This window comes from Coturnix japonica, chromosome 37 (genome assembly GCF_054131305.1).
Source record: "Coturnix japonica strain WE chromosome 37, WE-NBRP24, whole genome shotgun sequence".
NCBI classification, from domain to species: domain Eukaryota; kingdom Metazoa; phylum Chordata; class Aves; order Galliformes; family Phasianidae; genus Coturnix; species Coturnix japonica.
The window spans coordinates 1,608,908-1,632,365 of record NC_140699.1 but is presented as its reverse complement, the minus strand read 5'-3'; the positions used below and the strand labels follow the sequence as shown (position 1 = coordinate 1,632,365).

General features: G+C 38.6%; 3 protein-coding genes, 1 long non-coding RNA gene and 1 pseudogene across 5 annotated transcripts; all 5 read left to right on the top strand.

Annotated features, from left to right (window-relative positions):
• The first annotated feature begins 616 nt into the window (after positions 1-616).
• LOC146754867 (kinesin-like protein KIF20B) lies at positions 617-6,293 on the top strand. Its single transcript, XM_085526482.1, has 4 exons — positions 617-868; positions 1,375-1,436; positions 2,467-2,662; positions 5,086-6,293. Exons 1-4 carry the CDS (start codon positions 676-678, stop codon positions 6,291-6,293), a joined length of 1,659 nt encoding a protein of 552 aa, XP_085382608.1. The 5' UTR covers positions 617-675.
• A 1,371-nt stretch (positions 6,294-7,664) lies between these two features.
• LOC146754866 (kinesin-like protein KIF20B) lies at positions 7,665-11,486 on the top strand. The gene is made up of 6 exons (XM_085526652.1): positions 7,665-7,783; positions 8,182-8,242; positions 8,482-8,607; positions 8,871-9,010; positions 10,208-10,363; positions 11,292-11,486. Exons 1-6 carry the CDS (start codon positions 7,670-7,672, stop codon positions 11,484-11,486), a joined length of 792 nt encoding a protein of 263 aa, XP_085382778.1. The 5' UTR covers positions 7,665-7,669.
• A 442-nt stretch (positions 11,487-11,928) lies between these two features.
• On the top strand, positions 11,929-14,594 carry LOC146754865 (uncharacterized). Its single transcript, XM_085526480.1, has 4 exons — positions 11,929-12,061; positions 12,791-12,913; positions 13,312-13,473; positions 14,424-14,594. Exons 2-4 carry the CDS (start codon positions 12,800-12,802, stop codon positions 14,592-14,594), a joined length of 447 nt encoding a protein of 148 aa, XP_085382606.1. The 5' UTR covers positions 11,929-12,061; positions 12,791-12,799.
• Positions 14,595-15,226: 632 nt separating this feature from the next.
• On the top strand, positions 15,227-17,215 carry LOC146754864 (uncharacterized). Its single transcript, XR_014938584.1, has 3 exons — positions 15,227-15,342; positions 16,286-16,366; positions 17,095-17,215. It is a non-coding gene; the product is annotated as an uncharacterized LOC146754864 (long non-coding RNA).
• A 1,070-nt stretch (positions 17,216-18,285) lies between these two features.
• On the top strand, positions 18,286-22,770 carry LOC146754863 (uncharacterized; annotated as a pseudogene). The gene has a single exon (XR_014938581.1). The product of XR_014938581.1 is annotated as an uncharacterized LOC146754863 (transcript).
• Positions 22,771-23,458: the final 688 nt, after the last annotated feature.

The window sequence follows — 23,458 nt, the reverse complement described above, 5'->3', positions numbered from 1 at the left end:
ACAAAATTATTAAACCATGACACCCTGGTATTTTTCTTTTTTTTTTCTTAAATATTTTCCTTTTTACTATTTAAATGTTATGGGCACATCTTATAGAAACACAAGGCTGTTTACAAAGAAGTGCATGCTGTGTTGCTGTATGATGAGCAAGATACATCTATTCTTCATCTAGCAGGAATAGTTGCTGAGCCTTAAGAACAGTTTCAGAAAGCTTTGGGAATTTGGGCGTTTTCCTTGTTTCTGCAACACAAAATGAAAATTTACGCTGTATACAAAGAAAAGGGGAGTCCGAACTTGTACGTTAAATTTGAAGGAGATCAATCTGGGGTAATATTTTAAAAAAAAAAAAAAAAAAAAAAAAGGGAGCGTGGTCATCAAATACTATAAAATATATTAGCTGTTACTAGAATGCCACTTATCTTCCCCCCATACGAATCACTGTCATGTTGTATGTGAATTTGTGAGGTGGGTTTTGAAGCTGAAATTAAAAACTTCTTGTATGACTGTCTTCATAGTGGCTATCCAGACTATCTGTAGAAATAACAGCTATTATGTAGTCAGCTATTCACCAGTTTTAACTGATTATAAATTACGTTTCAGGGTGGAGAACATAGCATAGTGCCTGACACCTGTGTTGATCCTGAGGGCATTCTTGATTCTGTGCATTATGATGTCATGGATATTAAAGAGCAAGCTGAGGCAGCACATAGTTCCATTGTATCCCTGGGGGACCCGAAGGAAGATACTGGCTGGTTTGAAAAGCAGCTGGAGAAAACTAACTTTGAACTGATGGAGACCAATGAAGAGCTAACAGAGAAAAGCACCAAACTACTTAAAACTGAAGAAGAGCTGATGCAGAAGAACAAAGGTGAGTTATGCGATGTGAAAGGTAGAAGACAGAAATAGTTCATTAATCTAAAAGAAAAATAACCAGTTTGAGTAGGAATTAGAGGAGATGTTCTACCTTTGGAACCATAGCCTGTAGATAAGTGATAGTTTGTTCCTTGTGTATATTCAGGTTCAGCAATTCCACGGTTTTTGGTTATTTCTTTTCTATTTTCCCCCCTCTCCTTTAAACTGCAACTAGCAGCTTTACGCTTTCATAAGTATGGGGTTAAATATATCTTATATATCTATATCTTGATTTTTACTTTTATATTGTAATCTCTACTCTTCTTTATGTCTTGTTGATGCAATGTTTTCATTCCAAGAAATATAGAAAACTTTTGAATCACTCCCAATAAGTGAAGACCACATGCAAATTAATTAATCTGTTCAAAAGCTACCTAAACGTTAGAATATCTGGAAAAATTGATTACTTGATAAACTATCTATTGGCTACTTATGTAATACAACCTTTTCTGTGTGTTACAGACTTTGAAATGCAGGTGATTAAATTGGATGAGTCTGTTGAGCAACTTAAAGAAGCAACTGAGGTAACTTTATCAAGAAGATGTTGTGTAAAATTGTTTTAATACCAACTTGTGGTAGCTTAAAATGCTATTCCAGTAGGCTCCGTTATCAGGATATCTCCACGTTCTATGCAGTCCATAAAACTTTATCCTGACTAATGTACTGCGAGCTACTGAATATGTGAAGACTAGCTTGATTAAGTATGTGTGCATACCACTTCTGGTGGTTTTTGTTCATTTTTTGGTGTTTGGTAGCCTGAAGTAGCTCTGAAAACATTTATAGTTAATTCTGTCACTCAGATCTCTAACCTTGTAAGCTTAGCAACTTGACCCTCCTTAGTCTTTGACTGTCTGCATCACTGCAACTTAGTATTTCCATGGTATTAAAGCTGACTGTGATGAGTAGTCATGTCCTCGCCTATTACTTCTTCCAAGAACAAGGCTCCAACTCTATCTGTGAGATTGTGTGGCCTGAACACTTTTGAAGCTTTTCTTTTCATAAGCTACTAAAGATGAATAATCAGTCCTTGGCAGTGCCAGCATGGCTTAACAATCGTCATCTTGTAAGTAAGGAAGCTTCACTTGTGGTCAAGGACACAATCTAAAATATGCGTGACAGAGCTGACTAAGCTTTAAGGTTGGATTATATCTGTCACGATGAAAGTGATTTTAGCAGCTTAGCAGAAGTGTGATGTGATGAACTTGTATGAGAGCTGACCGTTTGCTCTTTGACCATGTTTGTAATTTTGTTGACTTCTTGGAAACAGGAAATTCTTTGATAAACTGGTAAACTCTTGATTGTGTGCAAGTCTTTTACTTTGTAACCTGCTCGGCTCTTGCTTTCCCTTGTATACTCTACCGAGTATTGCACTTGTCATTATCTGAAGGTGTACTTGTTCTGTCTGCTATTGAGATTTGTAACCGATGTCTATAGAGTCACCGGGTAAATATTTTAGCTGTATGGTTTTGTGTAAATATTTGCCTACAGAAGATTACTGAGACTTAAGTGCTCCTTTTGTTAAGCTTCAATGTAACTGATCTTATATCAATACAGGAAAAGACTACCTACCATTTAACTACCATTAAAGCAGAACCGGCAGAAGAGAACACTAATAAGGGAACTGAAAGCAGCCAATTTTCAGTGCTTTCAGTTAAAGCACTGAAACAAGAGAAAACTGAGTTGGAAGTGGGAAGAAAGCACAGTACTGACGAGGATAAGCCTACTGTGGAAGAGCCACCTCCAAAGAAAGGTACAGTTTCTTCCATCGTTGAACAGGGTGTCTTCCAAAACAATAAATTGCTTCCTATTCCGGATAGGAAGCAAAAGGCTGTGAAGCGCGTACCTTATGGTATAAGGAGAAAAGCCACTGTGTTAAACTGTAAATAGAAGTAACTGTTATGTAAATATCCCTTTTTCAGAAGGTCCTATGCTGTTCATTTTTGAATGCTTAAGAATCAAAGTTTTTTGCACTATTTTTTTCCTTTTTGCTGCTTTTTCCTCATCTGTTGATGCACTTGCAGATTTGGTAATAGTTTTAAAGCAGTTTCATTAGGATTGTTTCAACTGCTCTTGCTGATCTTCTGAGTAGCATCAGCTGCTCAAGTGCTTTTTTTTGTTTGTTTGTTTGTTTGTTTCCTTAAGCAACTATCAAAATTGTTGACGACCTGCTAATTGCTCGCTCATGGGCAATATTTGAGCAAAATGGTTTGGATAAGCTCTGATGCATTTAACTTCACTTCTGGGCACAGCTGAGCATCAGTGTTCCTAGAATTACGGAAGGCATATACAATGTAGAAGGGAAAATCTAAAACTTAGCTGTAGTCCCTTCCTTTCTTGTATTCCTCTTGCAAAATATGTGCAAGGGAGAAAGTCAAGGCCTTCTTTGGATGAGATGCTGTTCTTGGATGATTTGTCCCTGCTGCCTTTATTTGGCATAAATATTGAATCCTAATGTGAGCATCTTACCAGAGACTGAGGGAGGGATGTGGACTCCTCCATACTCCAAATAGTAGTGGGTTTGCTCTAATCATATGACCAAAGCTCTCATTTAACAATTAATGACAGCAATGCTCCACATAGGAATTAAAATGGGTAGCTGATAGTCACAATGTCAGCATGAAGTTTTCTGTTAAGAAGTACTGAGTATTCAATCATGTTAAAATTTTCTTCTATTTGTGAGTATTAATAGCATCCAATTTCAAAAACCGCTTAGTATATATTCTTTAGCTATGTTAAATATACACAGTAGAACAATGAGCACAGGTATGTTGTGCTGGTTCTTTTGTAGAATTAGTTATATAAGTAGCACGAGCAAAAGTGTTTTAGGAGATGCTAGGTTATCTCAGCTTCAAGTTCAGGGTATTTACACCATTCTCTGAGCATTTAGGTCTTGTTTCCTATGCTCTGTAATAATGCTTTTTCCCTACTTCCTGTGTAAGGAGCTTCTAGACTGAACATTACATATCTTCTCCCTAGTCTTATTTATCTTGCTTTAGTGCTTGCTTGTTGTTTTCAGCATAAAGTGTTTAGATTACTTATAAATAATATTCCCCTCACTAGTGTTGCTGGGAGCAGCAGTCAAAACCAAAACCTGGTTTGGGGTGGAATATGCCACTGCTGTTTCTACAGTATGACTTATAAATCAGTTGAGGGCTGTATATAAAACTCCTTAGATGATTTAAGAGGCTGTTTCCATGCAGTACATGTGAATCTGTATGTAATGCAGGCTGCACGTGGGTGCTATAAAATCCTGCATTTCTGTAGTTGTAGTAATAAAAGGACTGTACAAGAATCGCCATGGAATATATTGTTGTGGTGACACAATCCCTAGTAAGTCTTGACTTATATTTATTTTTCTAATACTTAAAGTATGCATATTATGGAATGGACATAACTGGATTCTAAAGCAATGATGAAATACAGCAGAAGTTGCTTTTGATAGAAAGAAAATGCATGTGATTTTAGCTAATTGCTCACCAGTTAAAGAAAAAAACAGCCCCAAGCTAATGGAATATTTATGGAAACTTGAATCTGCAAATTTGTACAACTTTATGCGTGAACTTTATATGCAAAAGAGTAAGTGTGGACAGAAGTAGGAATCCTCATATTTTGTTTAGAGATCAACTGATTAAGAGAGACAGATATCAACACTTAAGTGATCAACTTGTCCAGGGTTTTATCTTTCTTTTGAAAGTAAGAGGACTGTGAGTTGGAATGAAATTTCTTAGAGAACTGTTTATCTACCATTTAGATGTAGATGGAGTGATTCCTGGCTGCCTTATGGGGATTGCTGAAGCACGGAAGATAGAAAGAATATAGCTGTGAATTATCTATCTCGTTCCCATGTTTCTTAAATCTAATTAGATTTTCTACTGGTGTGGAGTGGAAGATTTGAGTAGTGCCATGGTAAAAGTGTTCTTCCAGACTGAAAACCTTTTGCTGTTAATTCTGTATAGAAATCTGAGGCACCTGATTACGTGTTCAGAGGACTTGAATTCCTTCACTAGTATCAAATACTATGTGATGTGAGGGCATGGCTTGCATATTACGACAGTTTTTCACTTAGAAGTTGCTACTTGGTGTTGTGAACTGCTATGTAATAATGATTTTAATCAATCTGAGCTACATTCCTTTTCCCTTTTTTTTTTGTTTGTTTGTTTGTTTGTTTTACAGTAGTTGTAAATGAGAGAAAGAAAAAGAACACTGTAGAGCAAAAGAAAATTGAACACATGAAACAAAAGTGCTCCGCGTACCGAAAGGAAGTACTAGCACTGAGGGAAAGAACTGAAATCTTGGAACATCATTTAACTGTGCTTGAAGAACAATGCAGAAGAGAAAAAAATAAAAAAGAAGATTTCAGTAAGCAGGTAACAAGCCTGCGTATTGATCTTTCTTTTTCTGAAGAAACAGCTGATGCCCTCCGTGAACAAATTCTGCAGGGTCAAGCTGATTATCGGGAAATTGCTTCTGAACTGGATGAACAGAAATCTATAAATATGACATTAGAAGACAAAAATGCCCAACTAACTAACAACATAGAAGTTGCCAAAGAATGTATAATTGATCAAGTGTCACAAGTAAAAGAAATGCGGACCAAATTAGATGAATTATACAAATGTCACTTAGAGTTTCACGCCATCAGTACTGACTTTGTCAGTGTAAAGGATTCCTCAGACTCTGAAAAAGATGAGCCAGGGACATCTCAAATTAGTTCTGCATGCATTCAGTCACAGACTTCTTCCATCTCAGATCTTGTGCAGGACCTCTCCTTTAACTATAGTCTTGAAAGGATTTGGGAAGTATGCAGAAGTATTGTTGATGTTTCCTCACAAAAAAGTCAGCACATCAAAGCACTGCTTCAAGACAATGAAAACCTAAAGGCGGGACTGAATAATGCTGAATATCATAATCGTCAACTTGTAATGAAGCTATGTGAGATTACAACTCAGACTAGTCAGGAAGATGATCTTGTGAATCAGTTACATGAGCAAATAGAAAAGAAAACTCAGGAGTTTGAAGAAAAGACTGCAGAAGATCAGAGAGTGATTGCACAATTTCAGGAGGAAGTTGCCAACTGTGAGGTAAAAATAAGAGAGCTTGAATATCGCCTGGAGGCCTCCAAGACAATGGAAGACAATGTGTCAAAACTCAATGAATTACTTAAAGAAAAAGAATCTATTATTGTTAATCTGGAGACAGTTACAGCAACTCTGCAGGAGAAGTCTGCAAATGCAGACAAAAATTTTGAAGAGTTAATTAGCAATGAAGCAAATCTGATTCAAGAAGTTATGCAGCTGAAAAACAGCTTGGAGCAGATGAAACATTCTCTTCGGGAAAAGGAAAAGAGTGAAATGGAGAAAGTGCAACGTATAGAATCGTAAGTAACCACTGAGTTAACTTAGAGCCCTTTGAGAATGAACTAGAGTTAAAAATAGTTAATGGGAACATCCCTTCGACTTAATGCATCTGCATGCTTATCAATGGCCAAACTACTACTTTAGGATGCTTTGGTATGCTACTTGAGTTCCAAAGGAAAACAGGAGTTTGCAAGGAAATGAAGAATAATATGGGGATTTCTGGTGGTTTTGTTGTACATCCCTCAGAATAGCATCTGAATAATTTATTGCTTCAGCATCTGATTATGAGAAGCAAGCTGAAATTCAAAAGTAATTGTTTAAATCTTGTCACTGGTCTAGATAGATTTAAGTATCTATTTACAAATAGAAACCAACAGGCAGGGCATGGATTAAGCTGTAATTGCTGTTTCCATGAGATGTGTAACAGTAATGTTCTTTGTCTCTTTATTTTTCACATAAGGCTAGAAAATATTCTTTCTGAGAGTTCTGCCCTTGTACTGAATTTGAAAAAAGATTTGCAGAGGAAAGAAGAAGAGTATGCAGATCTAAAAGACAAACATTCTTGTGGGAATACAAGAAAAGCTGTTCAGAGCAGCAGCTGTGGAGCAAGATAAACAGCACATTCTGATGCCGAGAAACAAATTCAGCAAGTACAAAGCGAGGTTTGTAGTCAACTGAGATATTTTTTTCTGTAAGATTATGCTTGGCTTTCTGCTGTTAAAACTTCTCAAACTTTAACTATGAAGCTGGAAATTTCACACTAGTGTGGCTAGCAGCAAATCTTAGGTAAAGTTGCCATTGAAGCTCTAGAGGGGACCAGAAGTTAAAACATGGTTTCGCATAGATAATGAACAGAGGAAAGTAAAGTTGGTTGGTAGTCTGGAATAAGGTTTGTGAAGAGAATAGCTAATCTGCCTCTGGAGGGGACTTGTTATTATCTCTAAGTTACTGGTGACTTGCCATTGGTATCCGTGGTAACTCCAAAGCCTAAAACCTAAGTCTTGTGAAAAAACGCTGATAACTGGGAAGAAGAATGCTATTTACTTGAAGAGAAATAGACTAATTTCCAGAGGCTCTTTAATATAAGCATGTATATTTTTTTTCTTCAATTTCAGCTTCAGTGATGTTAATAGTTAAAATTTAATTATTAAACAAGAAGATATCTTAAAACCCATTTTGCAGGATCTTAGTCTAAAAGTTTATTGGGTATGCTTGGGGTGGAAAATTGAAGCTTAAAAATGAATTCATGTCTTCCTTGGTAACCTTGCACTTGCTGTCGTTTTCCTACTCAGCACTTGTTTGTGAATTCCTCTTTATTTAACAAAGAAGTATTTGGCCAGGTTGGATTACAGAAGTCTTTTAATGAACCGTGAGCTGTGCTTACATTACAGGTGTCCACGATGCGTTCTGTGGAGGAATCCCTCAGGAACAAGATGGAAGAACTTGAAAGGATTAATAACCAGTTTAAGGATGAGCTGGATTATAAAGACTTCTATATCCAACAAATTAAGCAGGTATTTTACTTGCTCTTAATTTTTATTAAATGAATGATGCAGGTTTTCCAAGCAACAGGAAAAAGGTCAAAAAAAAAAAAAAAATTGGAGCAAAATGAAAGTGGCCAACTGAAATTAGCGGTAGACCATGAAAGATATTCAAATAATTAGTCACTACAGAGCACTGGCAGATTGTTTTCAATACAATAATCTGCACAGTAAATACATATGTAATACATGCATGTAACCTGATCTTGTTGAGTGACATCACGATATGTTAATTGAATTTTCTTACCATAAACTCTTTCTATCAGCTTGAGTCCTTATTTATGCTTTATGAAAAGCTTATTAATTCTAGGCTGTCTGAAAGATTCTGCTTGTTTTTACTGTGTATGCTTTTCTTTCAACATGAAATATAGGAGCTGGTGGAAACTGAGAGGATGGAAGATATCTCCAAAGACTATGACCAACTATGTGACGGTCAGCCATTATTTGTGCGTGTGTGTGTGTGTGGAATATCCGTGTAAATGTTGTCATATTGCTAATGACTTTGAGTCTTCTGTGTTTCGATTTTAAAACATATCTGCATGTATTTGTATGTAAATATTTCAATGGAGATGCTCTATTTCTTTTAAAAGAGCTTTTGGTCATGGGAGAATCTTGATTTGAGAATAATGGGAGCTAGTAGGGAGTTCATCTGTACATTTTCAAACCTTCAGATCTGTGTGCAAGGGATAGAACAATTGAAGTTATGCGGATGGCATTAGAAGAACAAGAGGAAGTGCAGCTTGAACAAGATGAAATGCTTCAAGCTCAGTTAGAAGAGAACCAAAAATTAGTTTCAGGTAATCTTTCCAGGGAAAGGGAGCAGGAATGCAAAAGGGGTTTAGACGTACTGTGATAGCCACTTCCATTTTCATGTGACTGTTACTTAGGCATTAACGTTCCATAGTAAACAACAACTCTCTTGTAGTTAAAGGCTTCTGTTATTTCTTTATGTCTGTAGCAGATAAAACCCAAGCTGCTTTAGTAAAAAGTCATTGGTGTGGTATTTCAAATATATATTTGAAATGATATGCTATCTAACCTCATTTTGTGTATTGAGTAGAACTGATTGCATGGAAACACAAATACAGTGAACTGGAATACCAGAGCAATGGTGACTGGCAGCAAAAGAACAACGAAAGTGATGAGGCAAATTTGAATGAAAACAGTACAGAATTAATAAAGCTGCAAAAAGAGCTGGAGGTAACTTAACTTCAAAGTTGTAACTTGATAAAGTAAACTGTTATATTGATTACAGAAACTTCCTGTAAAAGCTGCAGTGCAACATGCAATAGGGACCAGGTGCAGCTTTTTTGTGGTACGTTAAGAATGGCATCACTGATGCCCCCATAGTATAGGAAGTGTAGCCTTCCCTACATTATGCTGCCACGAGCAGTGCTTCTTTTGCTGGCCTCTGAGCAGTTAGTTGTCTTATCCCATCTGATGTTACTTTTTGTTGTTGTTGTTTGTTTGTTTTTTTAAATAAAAGTAGTGGGCTGGCAGTGGGAGTTTTCTAAGTGAGTATACAATAGGTTACATCCACTCTGTTAGTGGAATGGTTCTGAGCTTCTTTCCTCCTTCACCTTGAGTAAGCTTATTCATGATATATTTTTTTAATGCACAGAGCCAATTCACTTTTTCAAGAAGAGGGGAAAGTTGAACATTCATTGCTTCATTCTATGCCACGTCAATGTGCTATAAGCAGAGTATACTTATACAATTGTTGTTTGCAAGAAAGGAATACTAACTCAAAGCAAATTGTAACTTACGGTGTATTTGTCAAAACTGTTTTCTGTTAGTTGCTTGGGCAACTAATATAAGCTATCGAAATCATCATCTAACTTTATCACCAGGAAGCCTTTTTTGTTGGGCTGCGGGTCTACTAATTTTCCTTGGTTAAAAGACTTTTATTTTTTCCAAGCAGTTTCTCAGGTGCTCTGTCCTATATATGAGAATGTCTGCCAGTAGGTTTGATAGGAAAGGAGACTACTCCTACAGTGTAAACTATGTTGCTTTTCTTTGTCTTTCAACCCTAATGGAGCTGCAAGTTTTTCTACAACTGCTGCAAGGCAGCGTAAAGTGTTAGAAGTTTTTAAGTTAAAAGAGTTTTTCTTATACTGACTTTTGGTGTAAGTTCTGTAAAGCTTGTGTGAACATTTATAAAGAAAAAGAGATGTTTTATGGAGGCTCTGCAGTCTGAATAAGAAATACTGGAAATGATTATTTTTTAATGGAAAAGAACTAATGATTATCCAATACCTGCCTTTGGGAATATTCTGTAGTAAAAACTGCTAATATTTCTGTTATCTTGCAGAAACAAGTCTATTTAATGATGACCTGGCTTTTAAGACTTTTATTCCTTAATGACTCACTATTTCATTTTTGGTTTCTTTGAAATAGGAAAGTGAGACTAAGTATCAAACTGATAGAAAACAGTGGCTGGAGGAGAAAGAAGAGCTCCTAAATCAGATAAAAGAAGCTGAGAATCTTCGCAACAAAGAAATGAAACAATTTGCTGAGGACCGACAACATTATGGAAAGCAACAAGCAGAAATCGTAAGTGATGAGGTCCTGGCAGAGTTGTCTGGTGCCTGTAGTTTGGAGACAACTACATACCAAGTATTAACCGTAAGGGTGCATAAGAGCAGCTTGTCCAAGTCCCCTTGCTTTCTTATGCGGCAAAGCCCATATGAGAACTGCTTGATTTGGAAAAGGAAGGAATGGGGGGGCCACAAAAAGAAAGATCTTTCATAAGTGCATAATGAAATGTCACGTATGTGGGACATCAATAAGAAAATTACAGTTGAAAAATAGATCACTATTTAATGAGGCTAAGAAAGTATTTTGTACAATAGCTTTTGTTTGTTCTCTTTTCTGCAAAGCAGAAGGCCTTTAAGCCTTTATAAGGAAGAAAAGGCAATTGAGTTTCTAAAGAAACCCCACAAACTTCTCTCCAGATACTGAATAAAAATACTTGGTCAAACGGCCACAGTTTTGCTCCTTTATCACTTTCCAAATAGTGACTGATAACAAAGTCACTAGAGTTACTTGAGCTGTTTGCTGGGCTCTTGTCATGTAACTTCTTAAACATGTGAATCTGTACATTCTGCAAAGCTTTTTTTACATCTGGAAGTAGTTAGTCCCGACTTTCTGGACCTGCAAGCAGCATAGAAGGATGTGAGGAGCTTAGTATTATTATCACTTTGTGACTTTATTTTCCTAAAGCTCATTAGTAATCATTAAATGAGCAAATTGAAGTTCTTAAATAATACTAATATTTTTTCACAAGGAGAGTAATGTAGGTTGTCTAATAGAAGCATGGTTTTGCTTCTGTAAGTTTGTAGTGCAACTAGTTCTAGAGCTCCTGTGGATCTTGAAGAGATCATACATTTACTAAGACTGTAAAACGGTGCTAACTACCGAAGTGTTAGAACAGTTCAGTGTGTAGTAGGTGATGTTCACTGTTCATCTGTTCTTCTTTTAGGAAAGACTTGTTGCCCAGCTGGAGGAAAAGGACCGTAATCTTCAAAAGTGGCGTGAGGAGAGAGATCAGTTAGTAGAAGCTTTGGAAGAACAGCTCAAAAGTTTGGCTTTAAATGAAAGCTTGGAGCAGATGAAACATTCTCTTCGGGAAAAGGAAAAGAGTGAAATGGAGAAAGTGCAACGTATAGAATCGTAAGTAACCACTGAGTTAACTTAGAGCCCTTTGAGAATGAACTAGAGTTAAAAATAGTTAATGGGAACATCCCTTCGACTTAATGCATCTGCATGCTTATCAATGGCCAAACTACTACTTTAGGATGCTTTGGTATGCTACTTGAGTTCCAAGGGAAAACAGGAGTGTGCAAGGAAATGAAGAATAATATGGGGATTTCTGGTGGTTTTGTTGTACATCCCTCAGAATAGCATCTGAATAATTTATTGCTTCAGCATCTGATTATGAGAAGCAAGCTGAAATTCAAAAGTAATTGTTTAAATCTTGTCACTGGTCTAGATAGATTTAAGTATCTATTTACAAATAGAAACCAACAGGCAGGGCATGGATTAAGCTGTAATTGCTGTTTCCATGAGATGTGTAACAGTAATGTTCTTTGTCTCTTTATTTTTCACATAAGGCTAGAAAATATTCTTTCTGAGAGTTCTGCCCTTGTACTGAATTTGAAAAAAGATTTGCAGAGGAAAGAAGAAGAGTATGCAGATCTAAAAGACAAACATTCTGATGCCGAGAAACAAATTCAGCAAGTACAAAGCGAGGTTTGTAGTCAACTGAGATATTTTTTTCTGTAAGATTATGCTTGGCTTTCTGCTGTTAAAACTTCTCAAACTTTAACTATGAAGCTGGAAATTTCACACTAGTGTGGCTAGCAGCAAATCTTAGGTAAAGTTGCCATTGAAGCTCTAGAGGGGACCAGAAGTTAAAACATGGTTTCGCATAGATAATGAACAGAGGAAAGTAAAGTTGGTTGGTAGTCTAGAATAAGGTTTGTGAAGAGAATAGCTAATCTGCCTCTGGAGGGGACTTGTTATTATCTCTAAGTTACTGGTGACTTGCCATTGGTATCCGTGGTAACTCCAAAGCCTAAAACCTAAGTCTTGTGAAAAAACGCTGATAACTGGGAAGAAGAATGCTATTTACTTGAAGAGAAATAGACTAATTTCCAGAGGCTCTTTAATATAAGCATGTATATTTTTTTTCTTCAATTTCAGCTTCAGTGATGTTAATAGTTAAAATTTAATTATTAAACAAGTAGATATTTTAAAACCCATTTTGCAGGATCTTAGTCTGAAAGTTTATTGGGTGTGCTTGGGGTGGAAAATTGAAGCTTAAAAATGAATTCATGTCTTCCTTGGTAACCTTGCACTTGCTGTCGTTTTCCTACTCAGCACTTGTTTGTGAATTCCTCTTTATTTAACAAAGAAGTATTTGGCCAGGTTGGATTACAGAAGTCTTTTAATGAACCGTGAGCTGTGCTTACATTACAGGTGTCCACAATGCGTTCTGTGGAGGAATCCCTCAGGAACAGGATGGATGAACTTGAAAGGATTAATAACCAGTTTAAGGATGAGCTGGATTATAAAGACTATACTATCCAACAACTTAAACAGGTATTTTTCTTGCTCTTAATTTTTATTAAATGAATGATGCAGGTTTTCCAAGCAACAGGAAAAAGGTCAAAAAAAAAAAAAAAATTGGAGCAAAATGAAAGTGGCCAACTGAAATTAGCGGTAGACCATGAAAGATATTCAAATAATTAGTCACTACAGAGCACTGGCAGATTGTTTTCAATACAATAATCTGCATAGTAAATACATATGTAATACATGCATGTAACCTGATCTTGTTGAGTGACATCACGATATGTTAATTGAAATGTCTTACCATAAACTCTTTCTATCAGCTTGAGTCCTTATTTATGCTATATGAAAAACTTATTAATTCTAGGCTGTCTTAAAGATTCTGCTTGTTTCTACTGTGTATGCTTTTCTTTCAACATGAAATATAGGAGCTGGAGGAAAAGGACCATAATCTTCAAAAGTGGCGTGAGGAGAGAGATCAGTTAGTAGAAGCTTTGGAAGAACAGCTCAAAACTTTGGCTTCTAATGTCATACAAAAAGAGACAGAAATAGCAGAACTGAGACAATCTGCCTTAAAGGATTCAAGCAAGGTCAGCTCTCCTTTCCTCCTACCTGATTAGCTACCCATAAATTCTGTAAAACTGCTGTACCTGCTCTTTGTATTCTGGGTGTGGTTCTGTTCTTAAACACTGTCGTATTGACATCATGTGCAACTAACCAAAAAAAGCACCAGCTTTTATTTTTGTTCTTCAGAAACAGAATTTCTGTTAATTACTAAAATTTCAATTTTTTCAGTAGTTCAGATAAGCAGATGTCAGTTTGATGCTTATGATCCTACAATCATACTGGATATCTGTAGCTTTTTCTGATAATTCACAGCATTTCCGGATCCCAAGCTAGGCTCAATACTCAGACAGTAGTTCTGTCTCAGGTTTCTTACTTTCTTTGCTTTCTCTGAGGTAGTATCTACAATGGCTTGAAAAGACAGAAGGGGACGTCGAGAGAGATTAAGGGAAGCATCAAAAAGCAGAGGGGGGATGATCTCTGGAAGTTGCATTTCTTATTTCAACATCCAGCTTTTAATCAGGATAGCCAATCTAAGCCGTAGCATAGAATTTCAGAAGCTAAACAGAAGACTAAATGAATTGTGCTCTTTTGAGAATGTTTGGATTCACTTTCTCTGAGAAGAAAGATGTTCTCATAGCAAAACTTCCCCTACAACTGCCGACTTTTTCACAGTACCGAGGATTTGGGAACAAATAAAAGCTCGGGTTATTATATCTTAAGGGAGATGAAGGCTGAAGCACATAAGTAAAATAGAAGAATCAAAATATATTGTATTACAACTTCCCAGGCAATTCTGTGACTATTGCACTTGTAACAGTGACCGTACAAATCCGTGAAATGTTACTGTTCTTGAATAGTTAAGTGTTCTAGCCTGCAATTCTAAAACTGATGCTACTAAGTAATTGCAATACTGCTTGTGTGTGTTAATTCCTTTTGCCAATCCCACAACTCAGCAGTTTTTACTGTTTATTAGGATAATGCAACTGTGATAGAAGAGTTAAGAAAAGAACTGGCTGACAAAGATGACTTTATAAAGGAATTAAAACAACGCATTAACCACAGTAGCCCTCAGTGTTTGCCAGAAATACCTTTACTTGAAGAAAGACAAAGTAGAAGGAATGACTCTGTAAATGAAAAGGTATGATTATATTTATAGAAAGTCAGTACTTAACATCTTGTTAACCCCTTTTTGTTCTTCTGTTTTCCTAGGAGATACTGGAGCTGGAATCATTTTTCTTAGCATATAGTCCTTTAACTACATATTCAGTGATGAGCACTTGTTGGTTCTTTTTGTCTTCCACTCAAACATGAGCTCTCATCTTCTCAAAAATATTTTATTTACTAGAACACCATCTCTCTGTGTACATTATGGAACTTTTCCATGCAGTTTTCCATGTATTCGTATGTGTATGCTGAAGATTAGGCAGAGGTTTAGCCTTTGGTGTTCTAACATAGCAGCTGTGAGCGTGCAGAGTATGGGGGGAATAGATGACAAAACAACCAGCGTTACAGATTTTGTCCCTAAATAATGTCTCGCTTTCTCTCTTTTGGAGGCAGAATACTGCCTGAGACTGTTAGTGAGACCCAGTAGGGTGTATCTGAAGATCACACAATGAATAGATGTTACTACCTTCCCACACTTGTGCTGTGTTTCAGCTTACGTGTTCATGTGGTGTCTGAGCTTGAGGTTTTACACTGTAACTTTAGAAAACTCGAGATATTTTGGAGGTCTAATGCATAGCCTAATCTTTACTCCTTTTAAATATTTACAGCCTAGGAAACAACAAAGCAAAACTAAAACTGGAGAAAGTATTCCATTAAGATGCAAAGCTGAAGACAATTATTTGTCACGTCGATGTACTAGGAGCCTCACTTCATTAAATGAATCTGAGGTTAGTATGAAACTTCAGATCTGAAAATGTTGTGATTGTATTGCTTTTGATAAGGAATGAGTAGGAAAAGATCTCATGTTCTCTAAACAATTCCCAAGTTTTAATTTATTTATCCCTTTCAAGGTGATCAGATCACCTGTTTTTATAGCCTTTGATAGGAATAAAAGCTGTTGAAACAATTGTGTGATGAATTTTTGTCAGGTGCTGTTGAAAACTCTCCTCATGTTAATGCTTATGAAGTGGCTCATGATTAGATAAGTTACTTGGAAAAAATTCATGGAGCCACTGAAACAGGCATAGCAAATTGAACTTATTTTCTTCCCCTGCGGGATTTCTGGATATTGTTTTGTTAGCAGATGATGTTAATCATTCCTATATAAGTTTTTAATTGCTAACTTTCATAAAATAGCAGTTACATATATTTTAAAAACAAAGTATTTATTAACCAACTTAATTCTTGGAAATACAGTGGGTGGTGATACTCCATTCAGATTCTTAGCAGAGCCTGATAAAGTGGCTCTGACTACTTTTTGTCTTTCTACAATAAAAAAAAGCATTAAAAACAAGCATTAAAAAATGCTATTTCTACCTCAGTAAAGTAGTTGAAGAATTTAATTAATGAACTGCTTTAATGAACAAAACTAATAGCCAAGCTCAGTGATAATGGTTTAAGAGAAGGGAATTTCTCTTAACTTCATTGTGTATTTTCTTTGAAACCTGTAGACATAAATCAGCTTTTTAGACATCATGAGATGTCTAATACTGATATCTTCATGTCCTGTTTTTATAATTGAATGCTTACTTATTATTTGATTTACAGTGGAATAGTTACCACTAGCAAATACTTCCCTACTATTAGCAAAAGTGTTTAAAGTGTTCACTTTTGTGACATCAATTGTTCTTTCCAAAAGAATCATAGCTGAAACTTGTCTTATTTTCCCAGGATTTTGTGAAAAGTGAGAACACGAAAAATACAAAATGTGTCATGGCTTTTAATGCACCCTCTGCAAGTGACGAGAAAATGGTTGGTTTTTGTTCTAGTTTTGAAGCTAGCTTGGGACTTCCTGTAATTGTGTGGTCACACAGAAGAAGCAGTGTCTTATCCTTATGTGTATACCTGAATGGGAATCTTACATGCTTATGAGCTCTTCCTATTAAATTCCATAAGCTAACCAAAGGGCAAGTCAGTCTGTCCCCAGAGCGTGTAATGGCTGTACTGTGTAATGATTTGGAGGGAAGGATATTGCACACTGAATAGTTGGGAAGAGAAGCTTTAGTATATTATCGTGTGCTTTTGTAAGTGAAGCCCTTGTATTAAACTAAGGTTCGTATCATTAATATGCATGGCAGTTATTAAAAACAGATGTTCACATGTGATAGCAGTATCCTTGGCATGGTCAGAGTATGAGTAGTATATTTTTCCCATCTGTTGTCTTCTGTTTTGTATGTTTGTTTATTTTATGTAATTAGAACAGCTTATGTAAGAAACAACTCCACAGCTTGGGAGCTACTTTTAAAGAAACTACTGCCTTATTAAGAAACTTTAAGAAACGTATGCCTTGAAATAGCTGAGATTTTGACAACTCCCTAAAGGGTATAAAATTGTCTACATTACTTGCCGTTGTGGTATCATCAGCATAATGAACAGAGGTGTCAGTAGTAAAGCTCAAAATGTCAACTTAAAATAACGTTGAACTAAAATGAAGTTTAAACAATGCTCTTGTTTCACATGTTCACATCTCTGTTGAACAGAAATCCGGAAAAGACTACTTCCTGAGAAAGCGAGTACGTGCTTCAAGACTGACTAAAAAGAAGGATGAAACACTGCAAAAAGTTGGAGATTTTATTCAAAGCTCTCCTTCTATTATACACTCTAAAGGTTGGTGTAGAATAAGTTTTATTCCATGTTTTCTAGACATTGTAGAATGGCTTGTTTCTGCTGTAGGCTATTAATGTATGTGTTCTTAGAGAACTTGTCTGCCATGTTAAGTTGTCCTTTGATTTATGAAGTAAATGCATTTATTCGTCTCTTCAGAGATTCATTATTACATTTGTGAAAACCTACAAGTATACAGAGAAAGTTGGTTCTGTCTTGTGCTTCTGTCAGCACGAAAGTTAGGCCTGTTGTTTAACTCCTGCTGAAGTTTCTGACTTCCAGCGACTTCTGAGCCATGATTGTCTTTCATACTCCATTTTAATGCGTGCTTTAAGCTGCCGTACCTGAAGCTATAAACTGTTTCAGCTATAGAAATAATAAAGAACCTCGATGAACAAATACAATTTCTGAGTATTTTCACTTAAATTTTACATGTCATTTATAAACCAAGTTTGTTACGAAGCTTTTTTTGCATTCAGTGATTTAAAGACTCACAAAACCAGTAAGTTGATTGGTTTATGTATCAAAACAAATTTCTTCTAGCCAAGAAGCTGATGTCAGCAGTAAGTTCTCCTAAATCAAACGAACCTGAAAGTCTCGAAGAAGGAGAGACCAAGCCAAAACGATCCAAAAGGAAGCTGTATTCCACTGTCGTTTCTGGCCCTCTAGATATACCTGCTTCTTCGGTAAGCGATTATACTGTAGTCTTGGCTTAAAATAAACTACTAAGGAGTCCAAACAGACTGGAGGTTTCATCTATTTGCAGGAGGAGGTTGAAAGTACTGAGGTATTTCTTTCTTCTACCAAGTCGTTCTTGTTGGTCTTCCTGCTGTTCTGTTTTAGTTTGTCCTCAAAGATCTCTGTTTGGCTGGCTTACTGTTTACTAAGTAGGTGATGTAGCAATCACGGAGATGTCTTCTAATTTGGAATCTTAGATAATTTCAATGTGTTGGAGTGGGATTATTCTACTACACGCTTTTCTAGAGCACAACTTAGACAGCTTTTTAGGTATGCTTAAACTATGATCTCCTGTCTAAGCCAACTTGCAAAGGATCTGATGTGCCAGTGTTGTATTAGGCGAGTGTGTGCTTTTCGGGCTGTGACGAGATAGGTCCATCCCCATGCCATCAAGATATATGGTGTATACGTTTCCAGTGGGCGTACACGAAGGGCATAGGGTATATATACGTGTGTTAGCTTCAATAAATCGCCATTTTACTGCTCATCATATTGGTGTCATATCAGTAATTGGTCAAGCTGCAAACTTCCAGAGAACACTGACAAGGTAAAGGTAACAAATGGTGACCCTGGACGTGATTGGAAGTGGAGCAGCTATAATTCTAACGGCGAAGGTTCTCACTGCGGAGCGGTAATTATTTACTCGCGGAGTGGTGAAAGACTGGGACGGGAGGATTGGCCATAACTCTTCGTCAGGCAGTAGGGAGAGCTCGGAACCCCCTCGGTACGGTTGGGGAAGCGCCAGGTTGGGGCCAGGTGGGATACGTTTGGCCGGAGGCAACATGGAAGCCGTTATTAAGGTGATTCTGCATGCATGTAAAACTTACTGTGGGAAGGATGTTCCTTCTAAGAAGGAGATTGCTGCAGTTCTTTCGCTGCTAGAGAAGGAGGGGATGTTAACATCTCCCTCTGATTTATATGATCCCAATAACTGGGATGCGCTCACAATGGCGCTTTCACAAAGGGTGCTGGCCACCCGAAAAGTTACAGAGTTCAAGGTCTGGGGATTAGTCTTGGAGGCGCTTAAGGCGGCAAGGGAAGAGAAGATTGCGGGGGATCGGGCTAGGGAACTGTTGGGGCTGGGGGCGAGGGGAACCAAGGGGGGTCTCATCTCTCCTACAGATCCAAAGGAGGAGAAGATGGCGCCGACCCCCTCGGCTCCAACTGACGTAACACCTTCAAGAACAAAGAAGGAGGAAGTTGAACATAACCACTCAGCTCCAGAGTACACCCCACCCCCACCTCCCTATCCAGCACGGAGACTATATCCTTCATTAAAATCATTTATGGATGAAGGGGGAGGGGGACCCTCGGTGGAATGTACTGTTGCTCTCTGCACAACTGATAAGAGGGCAGTGGGGGAGGATGGTACTGTCTCACTGCCAGGTTCTGCCTGTTGCTCTAGTCACTCCCCTGAAGGGGCGGATCACTCCGCCCAGCAAGGGGAGGGAGGGGGTGGCACTTCGTTACTGTCTGGTCCTGCCTGTTGTTCTAGCCACTCCCCTGAAGGGGTGGATCACTCCACCCAGCAGGGCACTGGATGTGGGCGTAGCACTTCGATGCAGATGGCCCCGGGACACACCCAGGAGGGGTGTGGTCCTGTGGCATCTGGCCCGTGGAGCCCGCCCACACTCACTGACTGGGCTCGGGTGAGGGAGGATCTCAGAGCAGCCGATGTGATAGATACGTTTGCCTTTCCAGTAACAGTGAATACAGAGGGTAGAGCTTGGACTCCTTTAAACTCTAAGGCGGTCACTCGCCTTGCGGATTTGGTCAAAAACAAAGGCTTGCGCTCTCCAGTGACTATGGCAGCAGTTGAGGCTCTCATGGCCTCTAGTCTTCTGCCTTATGATGTGGTCAGCCTTATGCGTGTCATCCTTGAGCCTGTGCAATATACCTTATGGTACGACGAGTGGAATAGGCTGCTTCAGGTTGTGGTAGCCGCTGCAACCCGCGATAATAACCATCCGGCTAATGGCCAGGGTCGAAAAGACAAGACAACTCTTGCGCGTCTTCAGGGGTTAGCAGATGGCATGGTGGGGTCCCCGGAGGGCCAGGCGAATGCGCTTAGAGCAGGGGAGTTGGCAGCGCTCACGACCGCAGCCCTTCAGGCTCTGCGGATGGTGGCTAAGGTTGCAGAGCCTGTGCTCCCATGGACAGACATCAAACAGGAGCCCTCCGAGCCATTCTCTGATTTTGCGAATCGCTTGATCCGTGTGGTGGAGGGGTCTGACCTCCCAAAGGGGGTCCAATCTTTAGTCGTGATAGATTGTCTTAAACAAAAATCGCTGCCAGACATTCAACAGATTATAAGGGCGGCACCTGGGACTTTGAACACTCCAGGAGAGATCATCAAGTACGTGCTAGATCATCAGAAAAATGCACCATTGACTAATGAGGGCTTTGTAACTGCCATGCAGGGGATGGCTGCTGCAGTAATGGCAGCCTCTCGAGTTGGGGAAAATAAGGATAAGGGCCCATGCTTTAAGTGTGGACAGCTTGGTCACCTTAAAGCCCAATGCCCTATGAGGATTAATCAGAAGGAATCACAGGGACTGGGGGAACCTTGTCAATTGTGTGGTTGGGCTGGACGTGATGCACATCAGTGTCAAAAATTCAAGGTTTTGCCGCAGGGAAACTGGTACGGGAGGGTGCCAATGGCCCAGGGCTCCTTCCCACTCTTTTAAACTGGTCCAAGGGTGCAGACCTCATAGTGGCGTTGATCATGGACCTCCTGATCGGCCGCCTAAGGAATCTTGAATCGACAGAGCGCAAAAGAAGAGCTTTCTCGTGGATACCGAAGAAAAAGAAACCCAAGAACCCAGAGAACCCAGAGAAACAACCCTTGCTGCCAACGAGAACTACCATGCTAATGCTGTTGTGCCTTTTGTGTCTGTGTTGGTCGCCGGTGGGGGGCATTCATTTGATTCAACAACTGGGGAACTTATGGGTTACATGGGCTAATCAGACAGGAAGAACAGACTTTTGTCTTGCATTACAGTCAGCTACATCACCCTTTCATACATGCCTTATAGGGGTCCCAGAATGGGATGACTCTGCGTTTAAGGGTTACCTTGGGAAAAAGAGTGGCTGTTTGCGGTTCTGCAATGGACTAGAAAGAACTTGGAGGTGGCTGGGAAATGATTCCGTATACTATCTCGGAAGGAAAATGGCTTGTACTATTTGTAGGTTAAACATCACTCTTCCCGAGGAGCCCCAGCAGCTGGATTTACTTGGCTCACAAATGGTACAAAATGATACTTGGGACAAGAATAGCTCACAATGGTTGTCCCCTGGGTGCATGATCTTTGGCTCAATGAAAAGGTTGTCTCTGACTAGGCAGCAACTTCTTGGTCCAGAGGGCCCCTACTGGGACCCGAAAACTAATCAAACTGTCCCCTATACCCTTGTGTATCCCCGTGATGATGAGACCTTTGATATTGATGGAGGATATTGTGGGTTTTACCCTAACGGATCGGTGCCTTATCGTTCTGGAGATTGTCCTATAAACATCTCAATAGGTGAGATTGTTAATATTAGCAGGACGGATGGGTCTGTCCGAAAGGTCGACTGTGAAGATATGGCATTCAACACAGGTTGTTGTGTTTTCCCTATCCCCAAAGGATCATTTTCATTCATGGGAGAACTTTGGAACAATGATACAGCAAAAGCCTTACCATCAGGGATATTTCTTATTTGCAGTAATCGTGCTTGGCAAGGGATTCCTAAGAACCCAGTAGGAGGTCCTTGCTATCTGGGAAAATTGACTATCTTATCCCCAAGTATCTTTGAGATCTATAAGGCATCTAATCATTCGCGAGCCAAAAGGGATATGCATGTTCTGGAGCCTGACTGCGGGGACGACGTAAAGTTATGGGGACCCACTGCTAGAGTCTTTGCTTCTTTCCTTGCTCCCGGGGTGGCTGCTGCACACGCTTTAAAAGAAATCAAGAGATTGGCCTGCTGGACTGTTAAACAGGCTAATGTTACCTCTCGGCTACTCTCAGATTTGCTTATAGATGTAGAGAGCATTAGACACGCTGTGCTCCAAAACAGAGCGGCAATTGATTTCTTACTTCTGGCACAAGGTCATGGGTGTAAGGACTTTGAAGGGATGTGTTGTTTTAACCTGAGTGATCATAGTGAGTCGTTGCACAAGAAGTTGGAGTGGTTACAAGAACACACCAAGAAGGTTGGCATCCAGGATGATCCTTTTGGAGATTGGCTAGGAAGTCTGTTTGGAGGTATTGGGCCATGGCTCAAACAGCTACTTAAGGCATTAGTGATAGGGCTTCTTATATTTCTTGCATTAATGATATGTGTGCCATGTATATTTAGATGTCTACAAGGTTGTTTGCAACGTATGATAGAAGGAGTGTTCAATGAGAAAATGGAGCTCCAGCGGTTATACGCGAAACTCTGAGCAGAAGGATGAACGTTATAATATAACCAAAGGTGCCTTGAACGTATTAATTAGAAACTACTAATATTGTTAGATATAGCATTGTTTATCTCTGCATGCTTTGCAATCTACATATCTCCCTTTATAAATTACTTGTTTAGATAAGGACTAACACCTTTATATAATTTAGATTAGGATTAGCGTTCGCGTTGTAACGGGATAAGGCTTTCTTGGCATGGGGAGGGGGAAATGTTGTATTAGGCGAGTGTGCGCTTTTCGGGCTGTGACGAGATAGGTCCATCCCCATGCCATCTAGATATATGGTGTATACGTTTCCAGTGGGCGTACACGAAGGGCATAGGGTATATATACGTGTGTTAGCTTCAATAAATCGCCATTTTACTGCTCATCATATTGGTGTCATATCAGTAATTGGTCAAGCTGCAAACTTCCAGAGAACACTGACAAGATAAAGGTAACATGCCAGTTTCATGACTCTGTCGGCAGCTATTGTGCTAAGAACATTCTTGCTCTGTTGGAACTGCATCATTTAATTATATTAGAGTCCTTTTTCTTTTCAGCATAGTGATCATTTGCCCATACTGTAATATCCCTCTGAATTTTTTGATGATTTGATGAATGATAGGGCAGAAACCAAAATGTTATATTTTTTTTGTTAGAGGGTGAAGAAGATGAGAATTTCTTTTCTCACTGTAGTTCTGAGAACATGGAACTGAACCGAGAACTGAAATTCTGGTCAAGTCATAGCTACAGGGATTGAGGCTAAAAATGTTTTCTGAATGCTTCATGTTTCACAAAACAAGTATTATAATACTCTTTTGAAAACAAGTATTTCAAAATGAAAGCTGCCTTCAGGCTTTCCTCAGATGTGTGTGCTTTTTTAAGATAAACAGGATTTTGTACATTCTCCATATTTGTTCCTTGTGATTAAGCTGCATTAAAATGATCTCGGTATCCCATAGTTTTGTGAATAAAATATAATAAGCAAATTCCATTCTGAAATCCATTTAGGGGAAGAAATATGTTTGCATGTGTCAAGAAGAGCTTGTCAGTCTTGTGCGAAAAGATGAGTAACTTTT